Source organism: Anolis carolinensis, chromosome 2, assembly GCF_035594765.1.
Source record: "Anolis carolinensis isolate JA03-04 chromosome 2, rAnoCar3.1.pri, whole genome shotgun sequence".
In the NCBI taxonomy this organism is placed as follows: Eukaryota; Metazoa; Chordata; class Lepidosauria; order Squamata; family Dactyloidae; genus Anolis; species Anolis carolinensis.
In genome coordinates, this window is record NC_085842.1 from 171,874,692 (window position 1) to 171,899,600 (window position 24,909).

At 41.8% G+C, this 24,909-nt stretch overlaps 2 protein-coding genes across 5 annotated transcripts in view; one reads left to right on the forward strand and one right to left on the reverse strand.

Moving 5' to 3' along the window:
• mars1 (methionyl-tRNA synthetase 1) overlaps positions 1 to 15,254 on the reverse strand; it is a 37,372-nt gene extending 22,118 nt beyond the window's left edge. For both annotated transcript variants that reach the window (XM_008115074.3, XM_008115073.3), the window contains exons 1-6: positions 15,037 to 15,254; positions 11,267 to 11,357; positions 8,491 to 8,590; positions 3,594 to 3,728; positions 2,862 to 2,937; positions 1,762 to 1,934 (exon numbers count right to left, since the gene is read on the reverse strand). In XM_008115074.3, the coding sequence (XP_008113281.1) occupies positions 1,762 to 1,934; positions 2,862 to 2,937; positions 3,594 to 3,728; positions 8,491 to 8,590; positions 11,267 to 11,357; positions 15,037 to 15,139 (678 nt within the window). In that variant the 5' untranslated portion in view covers positions 15,140 to 15,254. The remainder of the gene's footprint in view (positions 1 to 1,761; positions 1,935 to 2,861; positions 2,938 to 3,593; positions 3,729 to 8,490; positions 8,591 to 11,266; positions 11,358 to 15,036) is intronic.
• A 5,470-nt stretch (positions 15,255 to 20,724) lies between these two features.
• Positions 20,725 to 24,909, forward strand: part of arhgap9 (Rho GTPase activating protein 9) — a 37,832-nt gene continuing 33,647 nt past the window's right edge. The window contains exon 1 of one of the 3 annotated variants that reach the window (XM_062971101.1): positions 20,725 to 21,002. The gene's annotated coding sequence lies outside the window, so the exon portion shown is untranslated. The remainder of the gene's footprint in view (positions 21,003 to 24,909) is intronic. The other 2 variants (XM_008115069.3, XM_008115070.3) reach the window with 2 other exon arrangements.

The following is a 24,909-nucleotide window of genomic DNA, read 5'->3' on the forward strand; positions in this document are numbered from 1 at the left end:
TGAAACCTACAATTGAGGTTACACTGAAAGATCTGAGAACATGGGTCAAATATTTCCAAAAAGCAGCACTGTCCAAATAATGGAGTTTTCAGGCTGCCATGCCTGTACTTGCACACATGAAAACAAGTTAACCCTGGGTAACTGTTCTTTATTTTGCATATCAATTTATGTCAAGTTCCAAATATAGCAATGTAAAACTGGATTAGCAAGTAAACCCATGCCATGCTACAGGTCATAAAAATCTGTGCTGCGTACTGCACTTGAGTTACTTGCTAAAGAACTGTGTAACGGACAATGAGTGGTTCACTTTCCAATTGTTAAACTGCAGATATGAATTGAGAGAGCTCTGAATTCTTATGCACTAACTGCCCCGGCTATATGGATATTATGAAGAAGCAGGATTTTAAAAATATAAAAGTTTCAAGCCTTGCAGACAGCTATTGCCTTTCATATATGGCAATAGGTGGCTCCTCGGCTGTGGAATTCCCTCCCCAGTGACATCCGGCAGGCCCCTTCCCTTCTAGGGTTCAGAAAAACACTAAAGACATGGCTATGTGGCTCAAGTGTTCAATGAATGAACTTTCGAGCTTGGCACAGTCGGTTTTTAAGACTCTGGATTAACAAGGTCTAGTGAATGAAAGGACATTACCTCGGTGCATAGAAATGTTTTATTATTGTATATTGGTTTTATGTTTTAAATGTTTTTAGTTTTTAATGCCTTTTGTATTGTATTGTTGATGTGATGGCACTGTGTTGCCAATTTGTAAGCCATCCTAATTCCCCCAGGGGAGAAGGGCGGGGTAGAAATACTGGAAATATATAAATAAATTGGACGTCAGATTTTGGAGATTGTTCCTGCCAGAAATATACAGTATGTCTGGCAGGAATATTAAAATCAATGACTATTTCACTATTGCCATATAATCTTACTTTTTATCTGTAGGTTATAGCCTTATACCTCAAATAGAAGATCTCTGGAGCTAGGTTTATTTATTTATTTATTTAAAATAATAATTTATCAAAGGAAATAGCAACTCTGGTTCAAAAGACCAAATTTGTCTTCATAGTCAATTTTCAATTGCTTTAGTTCTGTATGTGATCTAGGAGAATGCAAGAGAATGGAAGCTTAGATGATGTTCACACACAGACACAAGTTTAATAATGTTGTTCAGTATCAATGTTCCACTGAGTCAGGATTAAAGGAGCACATTTCCTCCTCTTACTAAATGAAATATATATTTCATTTGCTAAGCTGTTTCATCATAAGCATGTTATCAAGAGAGGACCCATATTATCCAGTGTCTCATTCCTCGGTAGAGATAGCAATGAATATCTAGAATCCAGAATAGCGGAGAATGTTAGGATACACTCACAAAATGGGGTAAGTTACACACAGTGTGGGGGGATCAATGAAATTAGTAGTTAAAATACTAATTCAGATTGGAAATAAAGGACTTCAGTTATTTCACACAGACAGTAGACCAAACTGGGTATGAATGGAAGGGGGGAGGGAGAGATAGCATGACTACACACTCTCCTGTAAGATCCATTCCTAATACTGAAATCAGACACTGGGAAATCGATTTCTGGATTCACCATCATCTTAATAGCTTTGTGTATGCAGGGAATTTTTTTAAGAGTATGCATTTAAAATGGTAACTTCTCAAGTGCAGTCCAATCTGTTTCCATTCAAGGACAGTGTCATCACGGCTTGACAGTCTGAAGATAGGATCATAGAGAAGGCAGTCGAGGAGGAAATACCTTTGGCTCATTGGTAGCTGGCTTCTCAAAAGTCAGGTTAGGCGCAGGATGTTTCTGCAGATACGCTTTAAGCGCCAGCAATCCTTTGGGTGTCCATATAGCTTCAACTGCCTTCTTGCAATATTCCTTCAGGCTCATGGTCTGGAACCATTTCCTCAGGGCTTGCAACTCATCTTAAAAATAAGATTTGTATTTGTTTTTGGATGCTACAGGGTTTGGCTCAAAACTAAAACACCTCAAGTGCTGTATTAAATGGGCTCCAAACAAGTCTGTGGGCACAACTCAACGATTCAATACTACTCCCAGCCCTTGCCTTAGATCTAGCTGGAAGGATGCACCAGGGATAGAAGACAACTTACTTGGAGAAAGGGAGTCACCTGGCTAGTTTCTATTCCAATGATGTTCCAACAGAAACACTCGAGAATACAGTTGCATCAAAAATCAAGTGAACTCTATCACAACGGTTCCCATACTGTGTTTTGGTGCATCCTTCTCACTCACCCCCTGAAAATGTCTTATTGAGATTCCTCAATAAGATCAGGGATGGCAAATAATCTTTCTCTGCCAGAAAGAGTTTGGCTGCCATAACTTTCAACTATTGTGTAGCTAGACTGGTGCATTGGGTAGGTCATAGCATGCACTCTGAGGCAAGACTAAAGCTGAACATGCTTAGCTGGGCTCAACATGAGGTGGATTGGTCCCTGAATCATCTATGATTAACATGATGCAGCCTGATGGTAGTAAATTAGACTTTCTAAATTAGAAAGTAGTAGTTTTAGGCGAGAGGGGAGGTTATTTCCCCTAAAAAATAAAAGCCAATGGCTGTGGGTAGAGGAATCAGGACGAGCACAGGATGCTCATCTGAACTTGCAGACAAGAGGCAGAAAAAAATCACAATGGATCAGTCCTGCACAACGTGAAGCCCTCCAGGCATTTTGGACTTTAGATCCCAAAATTCCTGGCCACACGACAAGCTGGAGGAGGTTTCTGGGAGTTGATTTCCAAACACCTGGAGGGCCTCAGGTTGTACAGGGCTGCCATCGATTGTCTTCATGTGTTGCCAGAAATACTACACTCAGTTCTTTGGCAGCAGCTCTTACCTGGCAAGTAGGATTCATCCTTCAATAGGGGGAAAAGGGATCCCCACAAGACAATATCAGCAGCTGACTCGGTTTCCTGTGTTAAGAGGAAATGTCAAAGGAAACTGAATGAGTATTTATGTACAGAAGGAGCCACTTGAATATTTATCCTAAAATGCAAGGTAACTCCCAAAAAAGTTATGAAAAAATATACTTTTTCATTGATATAAAAAATCCAAACTCTCTCCTCCAGGATTAACCCTGCAGTAAAGTTTAGCATAGTAAAGCTGTGGCAGTTCCTATTCATTAAACTCTATACACCATAGTGTCAATACATCTGCATATTCTGAAATTAATTCAATGTAGGAGTATTTCTATTTTTATATGGCCAACTCTAAACATTCATTCCAGCTAAACTCTCAGCTGCCTGGAGCTATGTGTATCCTGTGACAATAAACCCAGAATTCTGCCATGAGATTATTTCAGTATTCTTTTTTAAAAAAACAAACAGTTCTTAAAATTCCAAAAACAAGGCTGTGTATGCACAGAATGCTTGCAAAGGTGATGCGGCAGTGTAGAAGGAGCCCTAGTCTTCTGCGACACACAGGTATTGTTAACAGAAACCTGGTCTGAAACTAGTTTTGTTAAAGACTATAGAGTAACAAATTCATAAAAAATCCTCTCACACTGCCAAAGCTTAAATGGGTTATGGACCAGTATTATCCTGTCTGTTCCACAAAGCTCCTTACTTACCCCAGTGAGGTACGGAGTGCTCTTTTTGGTAAGGATCTGCTCAATGTAGTTCAATGGCTTTTTGATGATCCCAAGAATTTCTTCTCCCTTCTTTCCTTGCACCAGAAGAAGATACAAGGCTGCAGACAAAGCAGGCTGAGAGGAAAGCCCCCCCAAAATGGAACGTATTAGTTTATATTCTCTCCCTTTTTCATCTTTTTACTTTGAACAACATTTAACTGTAGCCTCTTAGGATTAGAACATGCGTGGACAAATGGTGGCCTATGAGCAGCTCCTTTCCTAATTTCTGTAACATATTTATTCTCCTTAAAAGGTCCTTCACGCCCCTGGAAGTGCAAGGGGCACATTTGCAACATTCCCCTCCATCCCCTAATTTAAGCCCAGTGAAAGGCGCTGAATAGACTGCGCTCTAGCACCACGAGATATAGTGCCAACCTTAAGAAATGGGGCCACAAAGTGGAGTTCACAACATGTGAATGTAGAGAAGAGAAACCACAGACCACTTACTACAATGCAATCTAAGCCCTGCTACATGCACAATGGAGGACCTTTTTATAGCAACACCAGAGGCACTCCAAGTGGCCAGCTACTGGTCAAAGGACATTTAATATAATGCCAAGTTTTTAACTTTCTTTGTGTTTTTAAATACATTACAACTGTACCCTCAGTTCACTTCTGTAAAGGAGGGTAGCCTAAAAGACCCAATTAATAACGAATAGATGTCCCAAATAATAAAAGATAACTGCCACCGATTAGTGGAAATGCAACCACCACTATGTGGAGAGACACCTTTAGATTATAAAAGTGCTCAACCATCCAATAGCTCAGAGGAAGCCTTTTACTTTATTCGGTGTTAAAATGGTAGCGCAATTGTGCTGAGGGAGTCTATAGACGACAGAGGCTTTGATGTAAAAAGAATAATATGAAGTTTATTCAGGCACAAGCTTGGTGGTTACAAAAAAATGTTTCACTTAGAGGTATTCTTATTAACAGTTACAATACTAGAATGAGATGAATCAAACTCTCTAAAGTAACACTTGTTTTACTTAAAGTAGTTAAACCTTCTTCCTCTGCTCCTTTTAAACTGTTACTTCAATGGATCTCTGTGAGTCCAGCTGGGATTGGTTCCCAAAGTCTGAAACTTGGACTATCCAGTGACTTCAAACCACAGTCACCCCCGTGATATACTATCACACATGCCCTGTGCCTTTCCAGGACACAGATTACATTAAATAAGTCACCAAACTTATTTCAAACTCACTCAAAATGAACAATTCAGTCTCCTTGATCCCATCAACCTAAATCAATCTTCCCTGTGCCTCATCAGAGCACAGACTGAGGCTTCACTTTTAAAAATCTCTTCACTTCTCCTCCCCTCGGCAGGTGGCTCCGCCCACATCTCCATGGCAACTGCCTTAGAGGAGAGCCACTAAATGGCTGCCGCCGTCTCACACCTACCTAACCAAACCCCAAGCACATAGTTAAACACAACAAACATGAATACAAAACTCATACTTCATTACAACTTCTGACACAATAAATAAATAAGCCCGGTGGAACCTTTGTGTAGGATTGTAAATGAACTTCAGTCATTTCTACTTTGGAAAAACATTTCCTAGGGCTAAATATTTTGAGGCTACCAGAGCCTATCTGAATTGGAAGCTAAGCAAGGCAAGAATGGGTTACCACCTGGATGTTGGACTATCAAGGAGCACCAGGCATGAAAGACAATCTTAGGAAGGCAATAGCAAACCACCTCTGAATGAATACTCTTTGCCTAAGACAACCTTATACAATTCATTAGGTCACCTTTTGTGACAGGTGACTTCAAGGCACATAAACACATACCAGCTTAAAACCAATATGGCAGGGCCAAAGATGTAGTGAATATTATAGAATCATAGAATAGTAGAGTTGGAAGAGACCTCATGGGCCATCCAGTCCAACCCCCTGCCAAGAAGCAGGAAATCACATTCATAGCACCCCCGACAGATGGCCATCCAGCCTCTGTTTAAAAGCCTCCAAAGAAGGAGCCTCCACCACAGTCCAGGGGAGAGAGTTCCACTGCCGAACAGCCCTCACCGTGAGGAAGTTCTTCCTAATGTTCAGGTGGAATCTCCTTTCCTGTAGTTTGAAGCCATTGTTCCGTGTCCTAGTCTGCAGGACAGCAGAAAACAAGCTTGCTCCCTCCTCCCTATGACTTCCCCTCACATATTTGTGCATGGCTATCATGTCTCCTCTCAGCCTTCTCTTCTGCAGGCTAAACATGCCCAGTTCTTTAAGCCTCTCCTCATAGGGCTTGTTCTCCAGACCTTTGATCATTTTAGTTGCCCTCCTCTGGACGCTTTCCAGCTTGTCAACATCTCCCTTCAACTGTGGTGCCCAGAATTGGACACAGTATTCCAGGTGTGGTCTGACCAAGGCAGAATAGAGGGGGAGCATGACTTCCCTGGATCTGGACGCTATTCCCCTATTGATGCAGGCCAGAATCCCGTTGGCTTTCTTAGCAGCTGCATCACATTGCTGGCTCATGTTTAACTTGTTGTCCACAAGGACTCCAAGATCTTTTTCACATGTACTGCTGTCAAGCCAGGCGTCCCCCATTCTGTATCTTTGCATTCCATTTTTTCTGCCGAAGTGAAGTATCCTGCATTTGTCCCTGTTGAACTTCATTTTGTTAGTTTCGGCCCATCTCTCTAGTCTGTCAAGATCGTTTTGAATTCTGCTCCTTCCTTCTGGAGTGTTGGCTATCCCTCCCAGTTTGGTGTCGTCTGCAAACTTGATGATCGTGCCTTCTAACCCTTCGTCTAAGTCATTAATAAAGATGTTGAACAGAACCGGGCCCAGGACGGAGCCCTGTGGCACTCCACTCGTGACTTCTTTCCAAGAGGAGGACGACGCATTGGTGAGCACCCTTTGGGTTCGTTCGCTTAGCCAATTACAGATCCACCTAACTGTAGTTTTGTCTAGCCCACATTTTACTAGTTTGTTTGCCAGAATGTCATGGGGGACTTTGTCGAAGGCCTTACTGAAATCCAGGTAGGCTACATCCACAGCATTCCCTGTATCGACCCAACTCGTAACTCTATCGAAAAAAGAGATCAGATTAGTCTGGCATGACTTGTTTTTGGTAAATCCGTGTTGACTATTAGCAATGACTGCATCTGTTTCTAAGTGTTTGCAGACCACTTCCTTAATGATCTTTTCCAGAATCTTGCCTGGTATCGATGTGAGGCTGACCGGATGGTAATTGTTTGGGTCGTTCTTTTTTCCCTTCTTGAAGATAAGGACCACATTCGCCCTCCTCCAATCTGCTGGGACTTCTCCCGTTCTCCAAGTACTCTCAAATATGATCGCCAGTGGTTCTGAAATAACTTCCGCTAGTTCCTTCAGTACTCTTGGATGTAGTTGATCTGGCCCTGGCGACTTGAATTCATTTAGAGCGGCCAGGTGTTCCTGGACAACTTGTTTCCCTATTTGGGGTTTGATTTCCCCCAATCCTTCGTCCATTTCATGTTGCTGAGGTTGAAGATGGCTTTCTTTTTGTGAGAAGACCGAGGCAAAGAAGGCATTAAGCAGTTCTGCCTTTTCCCTGTCGCCATCACCCCATCTTCTCCTCGCAGAAGTCCTATCGCCTCCTTTTTCTTCCTTTTTCTACCAACGTAAGCAAAAAAGCCTTTTTTGTTGTTTTTAATGTCCCTGGCAAGCCTGAGCTCATTTGCGCTTTAGCCTTGCGAACCTTTTCCCTACAGGAGTTGGCTATACGTTTGAATTCTTCTTTGGTGATTTCTCCCCTTTTCCACTTCTTGTGCATGTCACTTTTGAGTTTTAGCTCAGTTAGAAGTTCTTTGGACATCCATTCTGGCTTCTTTGCATGTGCCATATTTTTTTCTTTGTTGGCACTGTTTGCATTTGCGCCTTGAGTATTTCACTTTTAAAAAACTCCCATCCATCGTTAACTCCCTTGTCTTTTAATATTGGCGTCCATGGAATGCCGCTCAGTATTTCCTTCATTTTTTGGAAGTCAGCTCTCTTAAAGTCCAGAATGCGTGTTTGACTTGTCTTAGTTTCAGCCTTCCATTGTATCACAAACTGCAGGAGCACATGGTCACTTGCCCCTAAGGATCCGACGACTTCTACTGTATTGATCAGGTCTTCCACATTTGTTCTCCTAAGTCCCACAGAAAAACTTTTATAGTGATTTTTCTTTCAGCTGAGAGTGCTAGAGGAGGGTACAGCCACCTGGAGGGTACAGCCACCCTGTGAGATCAGGGAGGAGGCATCCAAACCTCGGTTGGACTGGATGGCCCATGAGGTCTCTTCCAGCTATTATTCTATGATTCTATAGAATATGCTCTCCTCGAATCTGTGTAAGACACACACATAAAAGCCAATTTTGTGTGCATTACTGTACTCCAGAAATTGGGCCCAAAATGGAGCCATGAAAAGAAGTCAAGAATGCATAAAGAGGTTTGATTCTCTTTAGCCTAATTCACCAGTGTCACATGGTAGTTTTGATTTCCATACACAAAGGTATTCCAAGTGCCACACTGTGGCGAATGTGTTGGCATGTGCAGCCAGTGGTGAAGGAGTAACCATACACATCAGATGGTCCATTCTTCATTGATAGCAATCACAAAAATGGTAACATTACTCTGTACATACTAACCCTCCTGTAATTTATAAGCACTGCTCTTATGGAATCCGATGAGCGATGACTGGGAATTCTGGCCATATAATAAGCTGTGTCAGTTTTACCTGAAGGGCTCCACAAATATAACCACACAAAACAGTCCTTTCCTCCCCTGAAAATACTAGTCCACCTTCATGAACAAAGACAGGAGCATATATATGCTCCTCACCACTATAATATCAAAAAGCCTTCCATTTTACCTACCTCCAGCTCAGTTGCCTCCCATTCAAACAACTGATTGGTAAAACCACTTTGCTCCTGGCCAAAGTCACTCATTTCTTTTCCAGATAAGCGGAAAAAGTACCTAGAAAACAAAACAGAAGCAACTGGGTGATTCCATCCGTTTTGTGTGCTCCCTTCAACCTGCAACTACAAGACCGTCTGCAAGAAAAACTACATAAAAGTGTTTGTACTATAGTTTTCCACATTTGTGGGGTTAACTTTTGCAGATTTGATTATTCACAGATATGATTTAATATGGTCTTTCTATAAATCCCTAGAAGTTAACCAAAGCCACCCTGAAGGACCCAGAAATTTCAGGAGAGGTGTTCTCTCAAGATATAAAAAAGGATTTTTAAAATTCATAGTTTCTTCACTTGACAGGTCCACATGACCAAATGAAAAGCCACTGCTGCAATAATGCTGGCAGTCTCACTTTACATAGGGTGCCACAGAAGGGGTCACCACACATGTATCTAGCATAGCTTTAAAAGTGTCTCTGAAGGTGCCTTACCAAAGAATCCCTCAAATTCTAATTGTTCAGGGGAAGGGATAACTGGGGCAGAGGGAAGAGATGGTAATTTGGAGGTATTCAATGAGGGCATATTGAATGATATATGTTGTGCAGTTAAACAACATGCTGACTCCCATAGATCAGGTGTTGATAAAAGCTCATGATACTGCTAAATGTCTGCCACTGTGATGTGGGAAGAGAAGCTTTACTTTGCATGGGCACCAAGTGTAGTTCTTATCTGGTATGTCTAGTTTTGGCTCCTTGTAACTATAACTGGGGCTAACTTGTATTTCCTTTCTGGTATCTCCCTCTTTCCACATAACAGGATGTTATTTTTTAATAATAAACAAAAGCTAGTGTTCTTTCAAAACAGAAAGTAAAACTCCAGATTTTCAGAATTCAGTCTTTTTACTGTAATTATAAAAAAGGAGAGCTTTCACTTTCAATTTTCAATAACTTCAAGGAGGTTGCGCCCACAGAAAAGAGCCCAGCTGTATTGCATCAGTATGGTTTAAACCCAGGGCCTTATGACCCCACCCCTCTTCCAAGAACTATTTGCCCCATAGCCATTCCTTCTGCTCTATGTAACATCACATGCTATGTAACATCACATACTAACTGGTACCTGCAATTTCCTTTTCCTCTTGCATCATCCCTCTTCAGTTGAGTCCCCCCTTTTAGACTGTAGTCATGAGTATGTTGGCAGAAAGGTTACAATATACAAGCACATTAGATAAATTCATATTTACTCGAGGCTAATGTGCCATCAAATCTAATGCACATCTCAATTTCCAAAACCCTGAAACAAAAAAAATGCTGGCAAATGTACCGCGCAGCAGTAAAAGGTGCACTTTGTTATATGGCCAAAAAAGGTGTGCATTACAGTGGCTGCATACTTATAATTCTTTCTTTAAAAACAAATGTCATGACACCAAAACTTTCAGGAATGGAAAAGAAAACCTTGGGGTGCATCTATGCTGTAGAACGAGACCACTTTAACAGCGCTGGCTCAATGCTGTAGTTTGGGATCATGGTGTCTGCCAAAGAATGCTGATGCCTCACTAAACTACAAATCCCAGCATCGCATGGTCTAGAGCCTTGGCAATTAAATTAGCAATGATATCCCTCAAATAGGTGGTCCTAAAATAGCTGCCCCTTTTGCTTTGGCTCAGCACTAAGATTAGAATATTACGTGAATCTAATGCGCACTCTAATTTTAGGAAGGTAATTTAGCCAAAAAGGTGAGCTTAAGATTCGAGTAAATACAGCAGATATCATTTATTTCTTTTGGCAAAGGGGACTGCACTATAGGAATGACACAGCACCCAGTATCAAACATCTACCCCTGGAAGTACATGTCTGTTCTCACTTAGAACATGCCCATTTGTATTTTATGTTTTTATGAATGTCTGATGTAATTTAATAACGTTTTAATTGTTTCACAATGTATTGTACAATTTTATATATGTGTTTTATTGTAAGCCGCCCTGAGTCCCCTATTGGGTGAGAAGGGCGGGATATAAATATTGTAATAAATAAATATAAATAAATTAGAATCCCACCAGTAAATGGATCGTACTAAGGTAGCAAAGCATTTTCTAAACTGACATTGTATGCATTGCCATGGATCAAACTCCTCATGAGCCGTTCAGAATAATGCATCTCAAGTTATCTGATGTAAGGGGTTGGCAATTATGTCAGGGACTTATGCTGTATTTGTGCCAATTGGCTAAAACTGTTCCTTTCTTTCCTGGAACCAGCACTCAATGGTTCAGGAATAGGTCTAACCCTTCGACCAGCACTTTGAATGGCATTGCCTTAGAAAGATAATCTATTTTCCTCTTTCCCTGCCATCTTGCTCGAGACTCAGCCTGAACAAAAGTTCTATGAAATCTAAAAGCTAGCTTGTTAACTTTGCAATGTCATAATGATCCCAATGTAAACATGGAACTGCTGCCAATCAGATAAAAACAGTGAGATATGCACTTCAAGCCTCAATACACATCCACTTCTAGAAGCCTGAAACAGAAAGCAAAAGTACCAAAATTGGGACTCACCCAATGAATAAGTTCTGCTTGTTCTCTTAGATAAACATTATTAAAACTGAAACTGAAAGCTTTCTGGATTCTCAGAATCCAATGTTTCCCTTTCTGATAAATCCAGGCAGTTGCTACTAAGGAAATCAGTGGTGTTTGCCCAGAATTGTGTTTAATCTAAGTGGCAATACACACAGCATCCTATACTTACTGGCAAATTGTATTTGTGGAGAATAAGAAGGTCCCATCTTCCAACTGCAGAACAGTCGACTGCGGGTGGGTGAGGAATGGGACCACATGAGCTGCAAAAGAAGAATACATATAATTCAATTACATTTCCAGAAAGGATGAACAATGCAGAAGGGATAGACAAATTCCAGGTTTGTGGGAACTCATCTGTTCTTACTGGTCTAACAAAATCTGAAGATCCAATGACCAAGAAAAGTATTGGATTGCAAGAGAGGCAGAAATCTACATTCCTGCAATGGAATAGAACTGCTCAGTTTTCTAATCAGGGGAACAAATAGGAAGTCATAGGGGAAGAGAGAAACTGAACAATTTGCGCAGCATCCTTTAGACCATCTTTATTCCCTTCTCAAAGGCTGCTTGCTTTTTACTGGCAACACGACTGCATTTTCCAAAGCTATTGTTGTGTACCTTCAAGTGCCTCTGATTTATGGCAACCCTAAGGCAAACTTATCACGGGGTTTCCTTGGCAGGACTGGTTCAGAGGGATTTTGCTTCCCCTCTGAAGCTGAGAGAGTGTGAGTTTCAATGGCTGAGGGGGATTTAACTTTGGCTCTCTGGCCATCATTTCTCACCCAAATCACTGGGCCATGCTGGATACACAACATACACAAAATCAGTGGACGAAGACTTCTTTATCACAAGCCACCAGGAAATGCTTTCACCAATTTTTGGTCTAATTATTTAGCCGCTTATGTTCCCTCTATTTTATCAGTTTTATTTTTTTTATAATACTTTTATTAAGATTTCTTTTATAATACAATAATAATATAATAGTAATAAAGAAGAAAAAGGAAAAGAAAAAAGAAAAGAGAAAAAGAAGGGTTAATATATAGTTATGAAAAAAGGGACATAACTAGAACAGATTTAAGACTGCAAGTTAGAGTATCTATTTTACTATGTGTATTACCTACACTAAATTGTGTATATTCTGGAAAAAAATATTAAAATTTTTGTTATTATTGTTATAGTTACTTAATTGCAGTATATAGAAACATATAGCGCATAGGCGAAGAAGAAATGGAGATATAAACATAAGTTAAAATTATCAGGATAGAGAAATGATGTTACATAGAAAAATGATTGGTTGTTTTGACTTCCTGGTATCTTCCAGAGGTCTGTTCCTTTTCTATTTTTCTGTTCTATTCTTGTTCTTTTCTCCCATTTTATCAGTTTTATATTTGTTTATTTACATAATGCTTTTGACATGAAATAAACAAATGCTTTCACTATGGCTTTTGTACTTGGAAGCATAATGATCAAGCACACATGAAGAAAATGAGGTGAAAAAGGTTTCCTATTCAAATCCCAAAAGAAAGGCATGATGTCTTTCTTTTGGAAAGCTGCTTTGAGTCTCATTGTGGAGAAAAAAGCAGGGTATAAATAAGCATAATAATAAACATTTGCCATCATTGTTAAGGGCCAACAATTTGAGGATTAAGAGCTGTTTGACAGGGGAATATGTGTGATAAGAGTCTCCTTCTCTGGGGTTTTTTAAGCAAAGGCTGAATGGCCATCTGTTAGGAGGGCTAAGATGGTGTCCCTGCCCGGCAGAAATAGTGTGGACTGTATAGTCCTTCCAAATACAGTAGAGTCTCACTTATCCAAGCCTCGCATATCCAAGTTTCTGGATTATCCAAGCCATTTCTGTAGTCAATGTTTTCAATATATTGTGATATTTTGGTGCTAAATTCATAAATACAGTAATTGCAACATAACATTACTGCATATTGAACTGCTTTTTCTGTCAAATTTGTTGTAAAACATGATGTTTTGGTGCTTAATTTGTAAAATCATAACCTAATTTGATGTTTAATAGGCTTTTCCTTAATCCCTCCTTATTATCCAAGATATTCACTTATCCAAGCTTCTGCCAGCCCGTTTAGCTTGGATAAGTGAGACTCTACTGTATAGGATTCTATGTAGAGGAACTGTCATTGGCAGAGAATCACGTCTTTGCATACCTGTTTGAGTTAGTACTGAAGGGTACGACATGCTTGGATCTGTACTTACCAACACTAATGGGATCCCTCTCGACAGACGGCCATTCAGCCTCTACTTAAAAACCTCCAGAGAAGGAGACTCTGCCCCCTCCCACACAGCTAAATAAAATCCCACATTATCTGCTTTGAGCTGGAATATATGGCAGTGGACTCGGAATAACCCAGGGCCCTTCCACACAGCCATATAACCCAGAATATCAAGGCAGAAAATCTACAATATCTGCTTTGAACTGAGCTATCTGAGTCCACACTACTATATATTCCAGTTAAAAGCAGATAATATGGGATTTCATTTAGCTGTGTGGAAGGGAACCCAGTTCAAAGCAGATATTGTGGGATTTTCTGCCTTGATATTCTGGGTTATATGGCTGTGTGGAAGAGCCCCCTATCACAAATATCCCCCACCCCATTGAACAGCTCTTAGGGCCCTTCCACACAGCTATATAACCCAGAATATCAATGCAGGAAATTCCACAATATCAGCTTTGAACTGGGTTATCTGAGTCCACACTCAGAAAATGTGGGATTTTCTGCCTTGATATTCTGAGATATAGGGCTGTGTGGAAGGGCACTAAGAGCTGTTCAATGGGGTGGAGGATATTTGTGATAGAGAGCCCTTCCACACAGCCATATAACCCAGACTATCAAGGCAGAAAATTCAACAATATCAGCTTTGAACTGGGTTATCTGAGTCCACACTCAGATAATGTGGGATTTTCTGCCTTGATATTCTGGGATATAGGGCTGTGTGGAAGCACCCTCACTCTCAACCTGCTTCCACTCCAGTCTCCACTCCATAAGGAGATTGAAACAGAAAAGTCTATGAGTGCATCTACATATAGAATAAATGCAGTTTGACGCCACTTGAGCTGCCACGGTGGAATGCTATGGCATCACAGAAGTTGTAGTTTCCCAAGGTTTCCCTTCTCTTACCAAAGAAGCCCAAACTCTCATTGAGCCATGGCAGTCAAAATGCATTAGCTATCCAGTGTAGATGCACCCTGTAACTAATTCCTAGTAGCTTAATGATGCTACAGTCATAATACAGTAGAGTCTCACTTATCCAAGACTTCTTATCCAAGGTTCTGGATTATCCAATGCATTTTTGTAGTCAATGTTTTCAATATATCGTGATATTTTGGTGCTAAATTCGTAAATACAGTAATTACAACATAACATTACTGCGTATTGAACTACTTTTTCTGTGAAATTTGTTGTATAAGATGATGTTTTGGTGCTTAATTTGTAAAATCATAACCTAATGTGATGTTTAATAGGCTTTCCCACAGCACCTCCTTATTATCCAAAATATTCGCTTATCCAAGCTTCTGCCGGCCTGTTTAGCTTGGATAAGTGAGACTCTACTGTAATAATAACAATAGGGACATCTTTAAAGTGATAATGGAAGAACACCTGTTTCATTGGAAGTGTTTTCTGTTGTTAAGTCAGGCATGGGCAAATTTAAGCCCTCCAGGTGTTTTGGACTTCAACTCCCAGCATTCCTAAGAGCCTACCGGCTGTTAGGAATGCTGGGAGAAGTCCAAAGCACATGGAGGGCCCAAGTTTGCCCATGCCTGACGTAAAAATAGCACAAAACAAAACCCTTCCAATGAAACAGGTGTTTTAAGTCAAAGTCTAGCATCTCGTCAGAAATGCCAGCCAGATGGATGGTGACCAAAAACAACCCATAATATTAGAAAGGGAAGAGCTCCCTTAAAGGGCCACTACTCACCCTCCAGGGAGACCCACTGGAGCTCCACCGGGGACTCGGTGGCGTTGGCGGCGGCCAGCCCCTTCAGCCCTGCGGGGCTGCCTTCGCTCAGGTGCAACTTCATGCTCCTCCGGCTCCTCCGACTGATGCAACCGCTGCTTGCCCGCCGACTCCTAGGAGAGCGGCGCCGGCTCCACGCCCCTCAGGCCGCGTCATGGAGTGTCCGCCTGCCCTCCTCCAGGCACTACGGGTCCCGACACGCACCGCGCAGGGAACCGGAAGTGGGGTGAGAGCGGAAGTGTGCTTGTCTAATATAATATTATGCACCTCGATTTTGGAGGTGTGCGTTACAAAAGAAAGGATTTGCTGACTCGAGTAAACATGGTATATTTTCCTATTTGGAAATCTTAGCTGAAAGAGCTGTTTCCAGCGGAAGGTGAAATGAAGACAACATTCCTCCATAACTGGGTTGCTGTGAGTTTTCCGGCCTGTATGGCCATGTCCCAGAAGCATTCTCTCCTAACGTTTCACGCACATCTATGGCAGGCATCCTCAGAGGCTGTGAGGATGCCTGCCATAGATTTGGGCGAAACGTCAGGAGAGAATGCTTCTGGGACATGGCCATACAGCCCGGAAAGCACACAGCAACCCAGTGATCCCGGCCTTCAACATTCCTCCATAACTATTGAGGGAGATGGCGTAAGGGACATTGATCTAACCTAGTGGTTCCCAACCTTTGGGCCTCCAGGTATTTTGGACTTGAATTTCTAGAAATCCCAGCCAGTTTACCAGCTGTTGGGAACTGTGGGAGCTGAAGTCGAAAACACCTGGAGGCCCAAAGGTTGGGAACCACTGATCTGACCTATTTGCAACCTGAGGTTGTATATTATTTATTTATTTATTTACAGCATTTATATTTCGCCCTTCTCACCCCGAAGGGGACTCAGGGCGGATCACATTGCACACATAAAGTCAAACATTCAATGCCATAACATAGAACAGAGACAGAGACAAGACGCAGGCACGGGCTTGCCTCGAACTCATGACCTCTTGGTCAGAGTGATTTGTCGCAGCTGGCTGCTATCCAGCCTGCGCCACAGCCGGCCTTGCATGCAGAGTGAAGGGGTGTCCTGATGCCATGATTAGAATGGAAAACAGAACCTAACTATGGGCTGCTGTGAGTTTTCTGGGCTGTATGGCCATGTTCCAGCAGCTTTCTCTCCTGACGTTTCACCCACATCTATGGCAGGTATCCTCAGAGGTTCTGAGGTCTGTTGGAAACAAGAAAAATGGGGTTTCTGTATCTGTGGAATGTCCAGGGTGGGAGAAAGAACTTCAAGGATAACTGAATCACCTAACCTGGCTCTACAGGCCAATGGATACTCCAACCCAGACATCAGAAGAGCTGCAAGACCAAGAACAAGCCATGGGAGTAAGGACAAAGATCCACCCAGAGGAAAACTGTTCTTACCATACATCGAGAGAACCACTGAGTGAAGCCAATTTTTTTATCACGTCAGAAGCGACTCGAGAACATACAGCAAGTCGCTTATGGTGTGAGAGAATTGGCCATCTACAGAGAGGTTGCCCAGGGGACACCCGGATGTGTAACCATCCTGCTGGGAGGCTTCTCTCATATCTCCACAAGCTAGAGCTGACAAATGGGAGATCACCCTGTCTCGTGGATTCAAGCTGGCAACATTCAGGTTAGCAACCCAACTTTCAGGTCAGTAGTCCAGCCAGCACAAGTGTTTAACCCATTGTGCCAGCTGATGAAAAAACACAACTTGCAAACTATCTACAGACCCACTAAGAAAACCAAAAAATGCTACGTTCAGCGAAGGACAAGAGAGATCCTCTCACCTCTGCAGGAGTCTACCGTATACCATGCAGCTATGGACAAGTCTATATAGGGACCACCAAATGCAGCATTGCGCATACACGGCAACATGAAAGGCACTGCAGACTAACTCAACCAGAGGAGTCAGCCATAGCAGAGCACTTAATGAACCAACCTAGACACAGCATATTTGAGAACACAGAAATGCAGAGCGAAGGGTGTATCCTGATGCCACTATTAGAAAAAAGGAAGCTATGTAAATACAGTCTCCAAGTATCATCTAAAGGTCAAGCTATCAAGCTCTTCCTCTTCTAGGTCAGGGCTTCTTAAACTTTTGCATTCAGAATCCCTTTTGGCTCAAGAAATGTTTGTGTGGCCCCAGGTACATAGGTATATACAACAGATATAAAATAAAACACTTACTGATAATAAACCAGCATTTTAAAGGCTTGCTAAATAGGCTGATTTTTCTTTTTATGAAGTACTAGCTTGTGTACCAGGCGTTGCCAAGGTTATTTGAAAAAGTCAATTTTTAATTGCACAAAATTTATAAGGTTGTGGGTAAACCAACTCACATCATTCCAGGTTAACCCCAAGAAACTCCAACAGTACTTAAAAGTTTGTTGTTGGGTAAGTTTGCTATGGATGCATTATTGGTGGGGTTCAGTGTGCTCTGTGGCTGTAGAGTAAACTACAACTCTCACCATAGTGAGTCAGTCCCCTCAAACTCCTCCAGGAGGTTGAGTTAGTCATGGGGGTTCTGTGTGCCAAGTTTGGTCCAGGTCCATCATTGGTGGAGGTCACAGTTTCTCTGGTTGTGGGTGAACTACAACTCCAAAATGTCCAAGCCAATTCACCGCAAAACTCACTAGTGTTCAAATTCGGGCATATTGGGTATGCATGTCAATTTTAGTCCAGATCCATCATTGTTTGGGTTCATAATGCACTCTAGATGTAGATGAACTACAACTCCTATAAATCCCTCCAAAGACCTCCAGTGTTTTTTTGTTGAATGTGTGGGTTCTGTGTGCCAAATTAGTTACAAGTCCATCTTTGGTGTAGTTCAGAATGCTCTTAGATTGTAGGTGAACTATACATCCCAATACCTACAACTCTTATAAATCATGGTGAATTCTCCCCAAACCTCTCTAGTATGTTCAGTTGCTGATCAATTCCTCTGTTTGCTGTGTTCCATAGAAAAGAATAGAAAAGGGTTATGGCAGAGGCAGTGGCTGGGTCATGCAAATTCCACAACAATTGCTTGTGGTGGAGGAAAAACATAAAATCTAGGATAGAATTGTCCCCGTATGGTGGGCAGTATAGTGTTTGTGGAGGACATTGGCAGGGCTCTTGAACATGTACATGGCACTCTCTATAACCTGCAATGTCATTGGAGGGAGGCCCATTGGTGTCTCCTGAGTAGTGGGATCTATAGCTGTTTGTGGAAGTGGGAGCTTGTCTGTGGAAGTGGACACCCCAGACACATAGATACATATTTTCACTTTTATTATGTGTACATAGATGGCTGAAGCATCTTCTACAGTCTACTGTAAATAGTACACAACCCATTTGTGTAAAAGCCTAAAACAACTACTAGGTGACATTCAGGTGGAAAAATCGGCACCCAAGCATTGAGCAAAGGGGACTGCATTTGGGACCAAGATCCAGAGTTTAAGAAGCTGTGCTGTAATTGAGCTAGAGATATGAACATAGCTCTTACTTCTTGACTGGAGCCACCTCTACCAAAACTGGAGATGCTGCAACCTCATCTACCATCTGGAAATGAACCACACACAAAAAAATGGGGCACTTGACCAGACCCTGTGGTGTGGCAACCCTACCTAAGAATTGGCCCACTGAAAATAATGGGTCAGGATAACAAAACCACCACATCAGTGTATAAACCTTTAAAAATGAGTTCAACCAGTAAAGACAACATGTCCAGGTTCAGACAATAGAAGCCATTCTCAGTTACAGTAAAGGTAAAGGTTTCCCCTGACGTTAAGTCCAGTCATGTCTGACTCTGGGGGTTGGTGCTCATCTCCACTTCTAAGCCGAAGAACTGGCGTTGTCCATAGACAACGTTATGTGGCCGGCATGGCCGCATGGAGCACCGTTACCTTCCCGCTGGTGCGGTACCTATTGATCTACTCACATTGGCATGTTTTCGAACTGCTAGGTTGGCAGAAGCTGGAGCAATAGCAGGCGCTCATTGAGCTCCCGGGATTTGAACCTGGGACCTTTCGGTCTGCAAGTTCAGCAGCTCAGTGCTTTAACACACTTCGCCACCGGGGCTCCTTTTACAGTAGAGTCTCACTTATCCAAGACTCGCTTATCCAAGGTTCTGGATTATCCAATGCATTTTTGTAGTCAATGTTTTCAATATATCGTGATATTCTGGTGCTAAATTCGTAAATACAGTAATTACAACATAATATTACTGCTTATTGAACTACGTTTTCTGTCAAATTTGTTGTATAACATGATGTTTTGATGCTTAATTTGCAGAATCATAACCTAATTTGATGTTAATAGGTTTTTCCTTAATCCCTCCTAATTATCCAAGATATTCTCTTATCCAAGGTTCTGCTGGCCCGTTTAGCTTGGATAAGTGAGACTCTACTATACAAGTTTAGTTACAGTCAACAGTCTTAAACTAATCAGCTACCTCCGTTTTTTCTTTGAATGTTCAGGGCCAAATGGACACCTTAAGAATGGCCATCGCCAGAAGAAATACTACTCTCATGGAGAGTCTCACCATAGAGTGTAGCTATCTGAGAAATTCCCTGAATTGCTAAATTTTCCAAATAGCTATAAGGACAATTGAAATTCACGACATGCAGGGCTGATGATCAGGAATGCGCTATTAACACTTTTGTGTTCTGTTTAAATGCAAGTGAAAGTATTGATTTCGGATAACCTAGCTATGTGTTTTTCTGTAAAATTAATGTACTGTCAACATTCACAAATTGCTTGATGCACTCATTTTAGTCCTTACGAAAGGGCCATTCCGTAATATGGGATGGTTTAGCATCTTGTTCGATCTACAGTATGTCAAAAGTCAAAGATTTCCAACCCTCAATTTGGGAAAATCACTTACAATTAGAGGCACCTGCCAGTCCTGTGTGGGACATGATTTCTGGCCCATATCAGAAGGGACACTTTATTTTTGATGGCGTTTTCAAGTTGTTTACTAATGTAAACCTATTGCTGGGTTTTCTTGGCAAAATATGCCTGTGGGGGATTCCTCTGAGACTGAGAGAAAGTGACTTGGCCAATATCTCCTGGTAGGTTGCCATGCTCAAGCAGGGATTAAAACTCTGATCCACAGAGTTGCAATCCAATGGTCAGATCATTCACCATGTTAGCACCCAAGGGATACCTGGTAAACAACCCCAAACAAAGCAGACAAGGGCAAGGGTTGGATTTACAAACACTGATACATATGTCTATTATCAAGTGGCATACTGTTTAATGTAAACTTTCAATTTTAATGTAATTTTTAATTTAAATGGATTTTTAAATGTGATATACATTGTTCTGATGTATATGTTCATGTTGCAAGCCGCCCTGAGCCCCCTGAGGGGTGAGAAGGGCGGGGTAGAAATGATGTAATAATAAATAAATACTTTAATTCTGAAATAAGTCTCAGTTCAGTGGAAAGTACTGTACTCCTAAATCAGTTTGCAACCATCCATTGCAATTCTAAACATGCTCAGTCCAAAGTCTCATCCTTTGGCTACAGTGAGAGTTAATGCAATATAAGTATGCATAGGATAGCAACTTCTTGCTATTTTCCAGGGATCTTACTACCTTCAGAGATATTAATTTCCATATACACAGACCCTTGCAATGCAATTTTTACATTCTGCATCTGTTTACTTAACCAGACTGTGGAACAGAGACAAGATCTTCTTCCTGCCTTGTGGTGAATTTGAACAACGAAGCAGCTTACAGGAAACCATTAACCTCTGCATGAAGGCGGATGTGTGATACCTGTGCTTTAAGCCCCAAACAAGTGAAATGCTCCATCTTTCTCTCTCCGCCTAAATGGGAATTAGAAACAAACATGAAAAACAGAATGGATCTGAGAGCAGAACAACCAGTTAACTCAGGAGTGTCCTCTTGCGCTATGATGTGGATTCAGGTAAACACAGCTCTTCTGAAGTCTTCCCTTTTGCAGTGTTCATATGAATCAGCAAAATATTGCGCTGTGATCTCAGATTGCCTTTTCTGTGGCCGGATAGGCAAGAGTTCCATTTTTGTCTTAATCGCTGTCTATAAAGTACAATTGCATAAGACAAGTAGATAGGGTAAGTGATAGCCAGGGTTTAGGAAACTGACATTTGCATCGAGGAGAAATTGCAGTACAGATAAGGGATGGGGAAATAGTGGAGCTTCCATGTGCTGTAGAATTCTAACTCCCATCAACCCCATAGCAGAGACAATGGAGGTTTGCTGCTGCTTGGAAATGGGTCCATCTAAGGACTTTGGGTGCCCCATCCTACTTATTCAATGTTCTGTCACACTCCTTATTTCCTAAGAGGAAAAACCTTTAATAGAGTGGTTTCCCACCCTGAGGAGCAGATTGCTGGCTTGTGGGGAGTAAGGAGCTGGTAGTTTGTGGTTTATTGCTGCATCCAGTGCCAGGATCTAGCATTTTAGGGCAGCTGCTACCCAGCCCCCTCACCCCTATGAGCTCCCATTTTTAAATCCTCATAATGTCTTCAATGCTGTGAGAAATCTAAAATTATAGCAGTTTACAGTGAACTCCTTGGTTACTGACCCACTGACATACGAAGGACCTAACCAGTGACATGTAGTAATGGGTCTTCATCTTGAATGTGGAGGCAGCCCTGATTTCTTGGCTGATTAGCTCACATCTCACAGGTTTCATTTTAAACCTCAGATGCCATTTTGAGAAGAGGGTAGCACACTCTCTCAAGATTGCAGCTATGAGTCATCTTCCTCACTGGGCTGTAAGTTCACCCAGAAACACTCTTCTCTTGGTCTGTGACCCTCTTCCAAATAGAAAATATCAATCTTTTCTCGCAGATTCTGGAGCTGAATTAGGTGTTCCTATTTATAATTCCAAAATCCAAGAACTTGCACCTGAGCTTTAAAAAATCTTGAACCATCTCTTATAACAACCAAGTCAATTGTTTTGTTTTAAATTTAATCTATTTTGCAGTATAATCTGGGGGCCTAAGTTCCCTAAAAGCACTAGATCCCTTCCAATCTTGGAAGCCAAGCAGGGCCAATTCTGATTAATACTTGGATTACCAGCACATATTCAGTGAAGGAACTGGCAAAAACAGCTTCTGAGGAGTTGTCTACTTAGGTGGATAAAAAACCCCTGTACTCATCTCTTATCTGGGGCTGGCATAACACACAAAGTTCTTGAGGATTTGAAGCCTCTGGGCTTAAATCTGAGTTTAAAACATTGGCTTTTTAGCCTTTCAGGAAAACCTGAGTTATTTTAGATTTACTCACGGTCCTAACTGGCTTTAGATTTAAGCCAGGGGCAGAGTTTTGAATCCCACACAGGTAGCTGGGGGTGGGATCCCCCCAATCCTTCCTGCCATTAAAACCTACTCATTTCCATTTTGCACCTTTGCCCATCAGCATTTAAAACATTAGTGTCTTCACTTAATAGGATGGCCAATGCCCTATCCAAGCATATATAATGCGGGCATAGGTTTATTTGTATGTCTGAGGAGCAAAAAATTAATGTGGCTACAGCGATGTCACCAGAAATAATGTGAGTTACAGCATAAACGATCATCACAGGACTACCCATTAAAACCAGAATGAACTTGCTGTTAATGGAGCTCAGTTTAGCAATGATGTATGTGGTGTTAACACGTCACTGCAGACTCAGGCTCTTTCCATACAGCTGTATAAAATCCACATTGAACTGGATTATATGGCAGTGTGGACTGAGATAACCCTGTTCAAAGCAGGTATAGTGGATTATCTGCCTTGATATTCTGGGTTATATAGTTGTTTGGAAGGGCCCTTCGAAAATGGAAGTTGAAGCATAACTTGTGTCCTGTTAATGCAACATCTGAGTATTCTTTGCCTAAGAAATCCTTCTGCACGTATCTACACACATCTGATGGCAATCTCTGTGTGTGTGTGTGTGTGTGTGTGTGTATTCCAGTGTGATGACTCATGGGCCTTGTAGTCCTGTTCCTAGTACTATTGTGACAGACGAAGAGGAAAACATGGGATTTTTGCCGGTTCAGCCAGAGCCGGAGTCTCCTCACCTGCAGGATGTTGATGTTTGTTCTCAAGAATTCAGCCAAACAGGCCTTGGGCAGAACTCCCCCCCGTTTCCCAGAAAAGAATCTTATTCCCGGGAAAGGGGAAACAGAGAGGCTCAGCGGAGGAGTTTACGCATTGCTGCCAGAAATCAAGCTGATTAGGCTTGCTTCCCTTGGGAAATTCTAAGGAGTCACACATCTGGATAGAGTTGGGTTTCGCTTCTCGTTCTCTAGGGAAAGAGTTCTGTTGGCGGGAAAACGAGACCCAATATAGGTGCTTAGCGCCAGGGATACTTTGCGGAGTCAATTGTTCAGCTTGAGGAGAGAGATCGTGTGTGGACTTCGTAATCCCAGTTCCTTGTTTCCCGGATCAAGTTTCCAGCCTTGTCTTGTCTCACGGACTTCCTTGGACTCTGTTCATGTTTCATGTTTGCCTCGTCTTCTAGTCACGGATCCAGCCAAGAATCAAGTTTATTTTCCAGCCTCGTTGTCTAGCTACATTGGACTTTAAAGACTCTGTTATTTCCCCACACTATTTCTTGGCAAAGTGTGTGTTTCGGTCAAGTGGATTAAAACTTTGGACTCTAATATCTTATATTGGACAATACATTTCTGGACTATAATTGACCTCATCTGAAAGGTCTACTTCTGAACTATATTCTTCACTTGTTTTTATTGTTTTTATATATTTCCTTAATAAAGATATTAGATAGAGACTGGTCTCTGTGCAAGGTTATTGGTGCTCTGCAGCCTGGGTCCTGACATCCTGTGAGAATGCACTGGGGCGATTTCATTTTCATTTTTGCTTATCAATATTTGATTGTTTTGATTGTTTTGAAAACAGATGGGAAAAGTACAAATAAAGCTTAAAAAAAACAAAACTTTGCAACTCCCATGATGGCTCAACCAGTGGATATATTGCTTACAAAATTGGGAATTGGAGTCCAATCAGACAAGTAGGGAGCACTATGGTCTACCATTCTACCCTAAATGATGCCAACTTTCTCGATAAGGCCCAAAGGTCTATGAGAAGGATTGAGCATTTTGGTACTTGTGATAAAGAATGAGAAACTGCAGGTGAATCTTGTTCCCTCTATACAGCTTATAGAATCATAGAATCATGGAAGAGGGCCATCCAGTCCAACCTCATGGGCCATCCAGTCCAACCCCCTGCCAAGAAGCAGGAAATCGCATTCAAAGCACCCCTTGAAGAAAGCAGTTATGCACATTGGATCTTATGAGAGCTGCTTGATGATGGCATGATCTTGTCTGGGAGAAACATGCTTAGGTGGTGCTAAATTGCAACCATACTCTGGGGGGGATACTGGGAAGAAAGGCATAGCTGGGGAATCCCAGGGATTTGGTTAGTGGCAGGTTGGCTTTGTCTGTCCTCTTGAGTCAGTTCTGTTCAAGAAAAGCAAATTCCATTGGGAAAACTTTCCCCTTTGTGGGGATGTACTATGTCCCTTCTCCACAACTTGCTGCAAGAGCAGTGTTGCTTCCTGTTGCAACAGCTACTTGGCCACTTCTTGTGCTTTCACTTTTCCAAGGCCCGCCACTGCTGGGAAGAGCTAAGATTACATTTCTGGGAAAAGCAATAGCATTGTTTTCTGAATTTGTTAAGATGTTATGAAAGCTATGATTTCCCTCCCCTGCCTAGCCCCCAAACTAGTCACAGGGAAGCCACAGAAATGCAGACAAGGGGTGCTTTTAGTCTATGTTTTGAAGATTATTTTCTATAGATGTCAGCTTTTATAACATGCTGTGTGTATCTAGTGAAGGTTTATT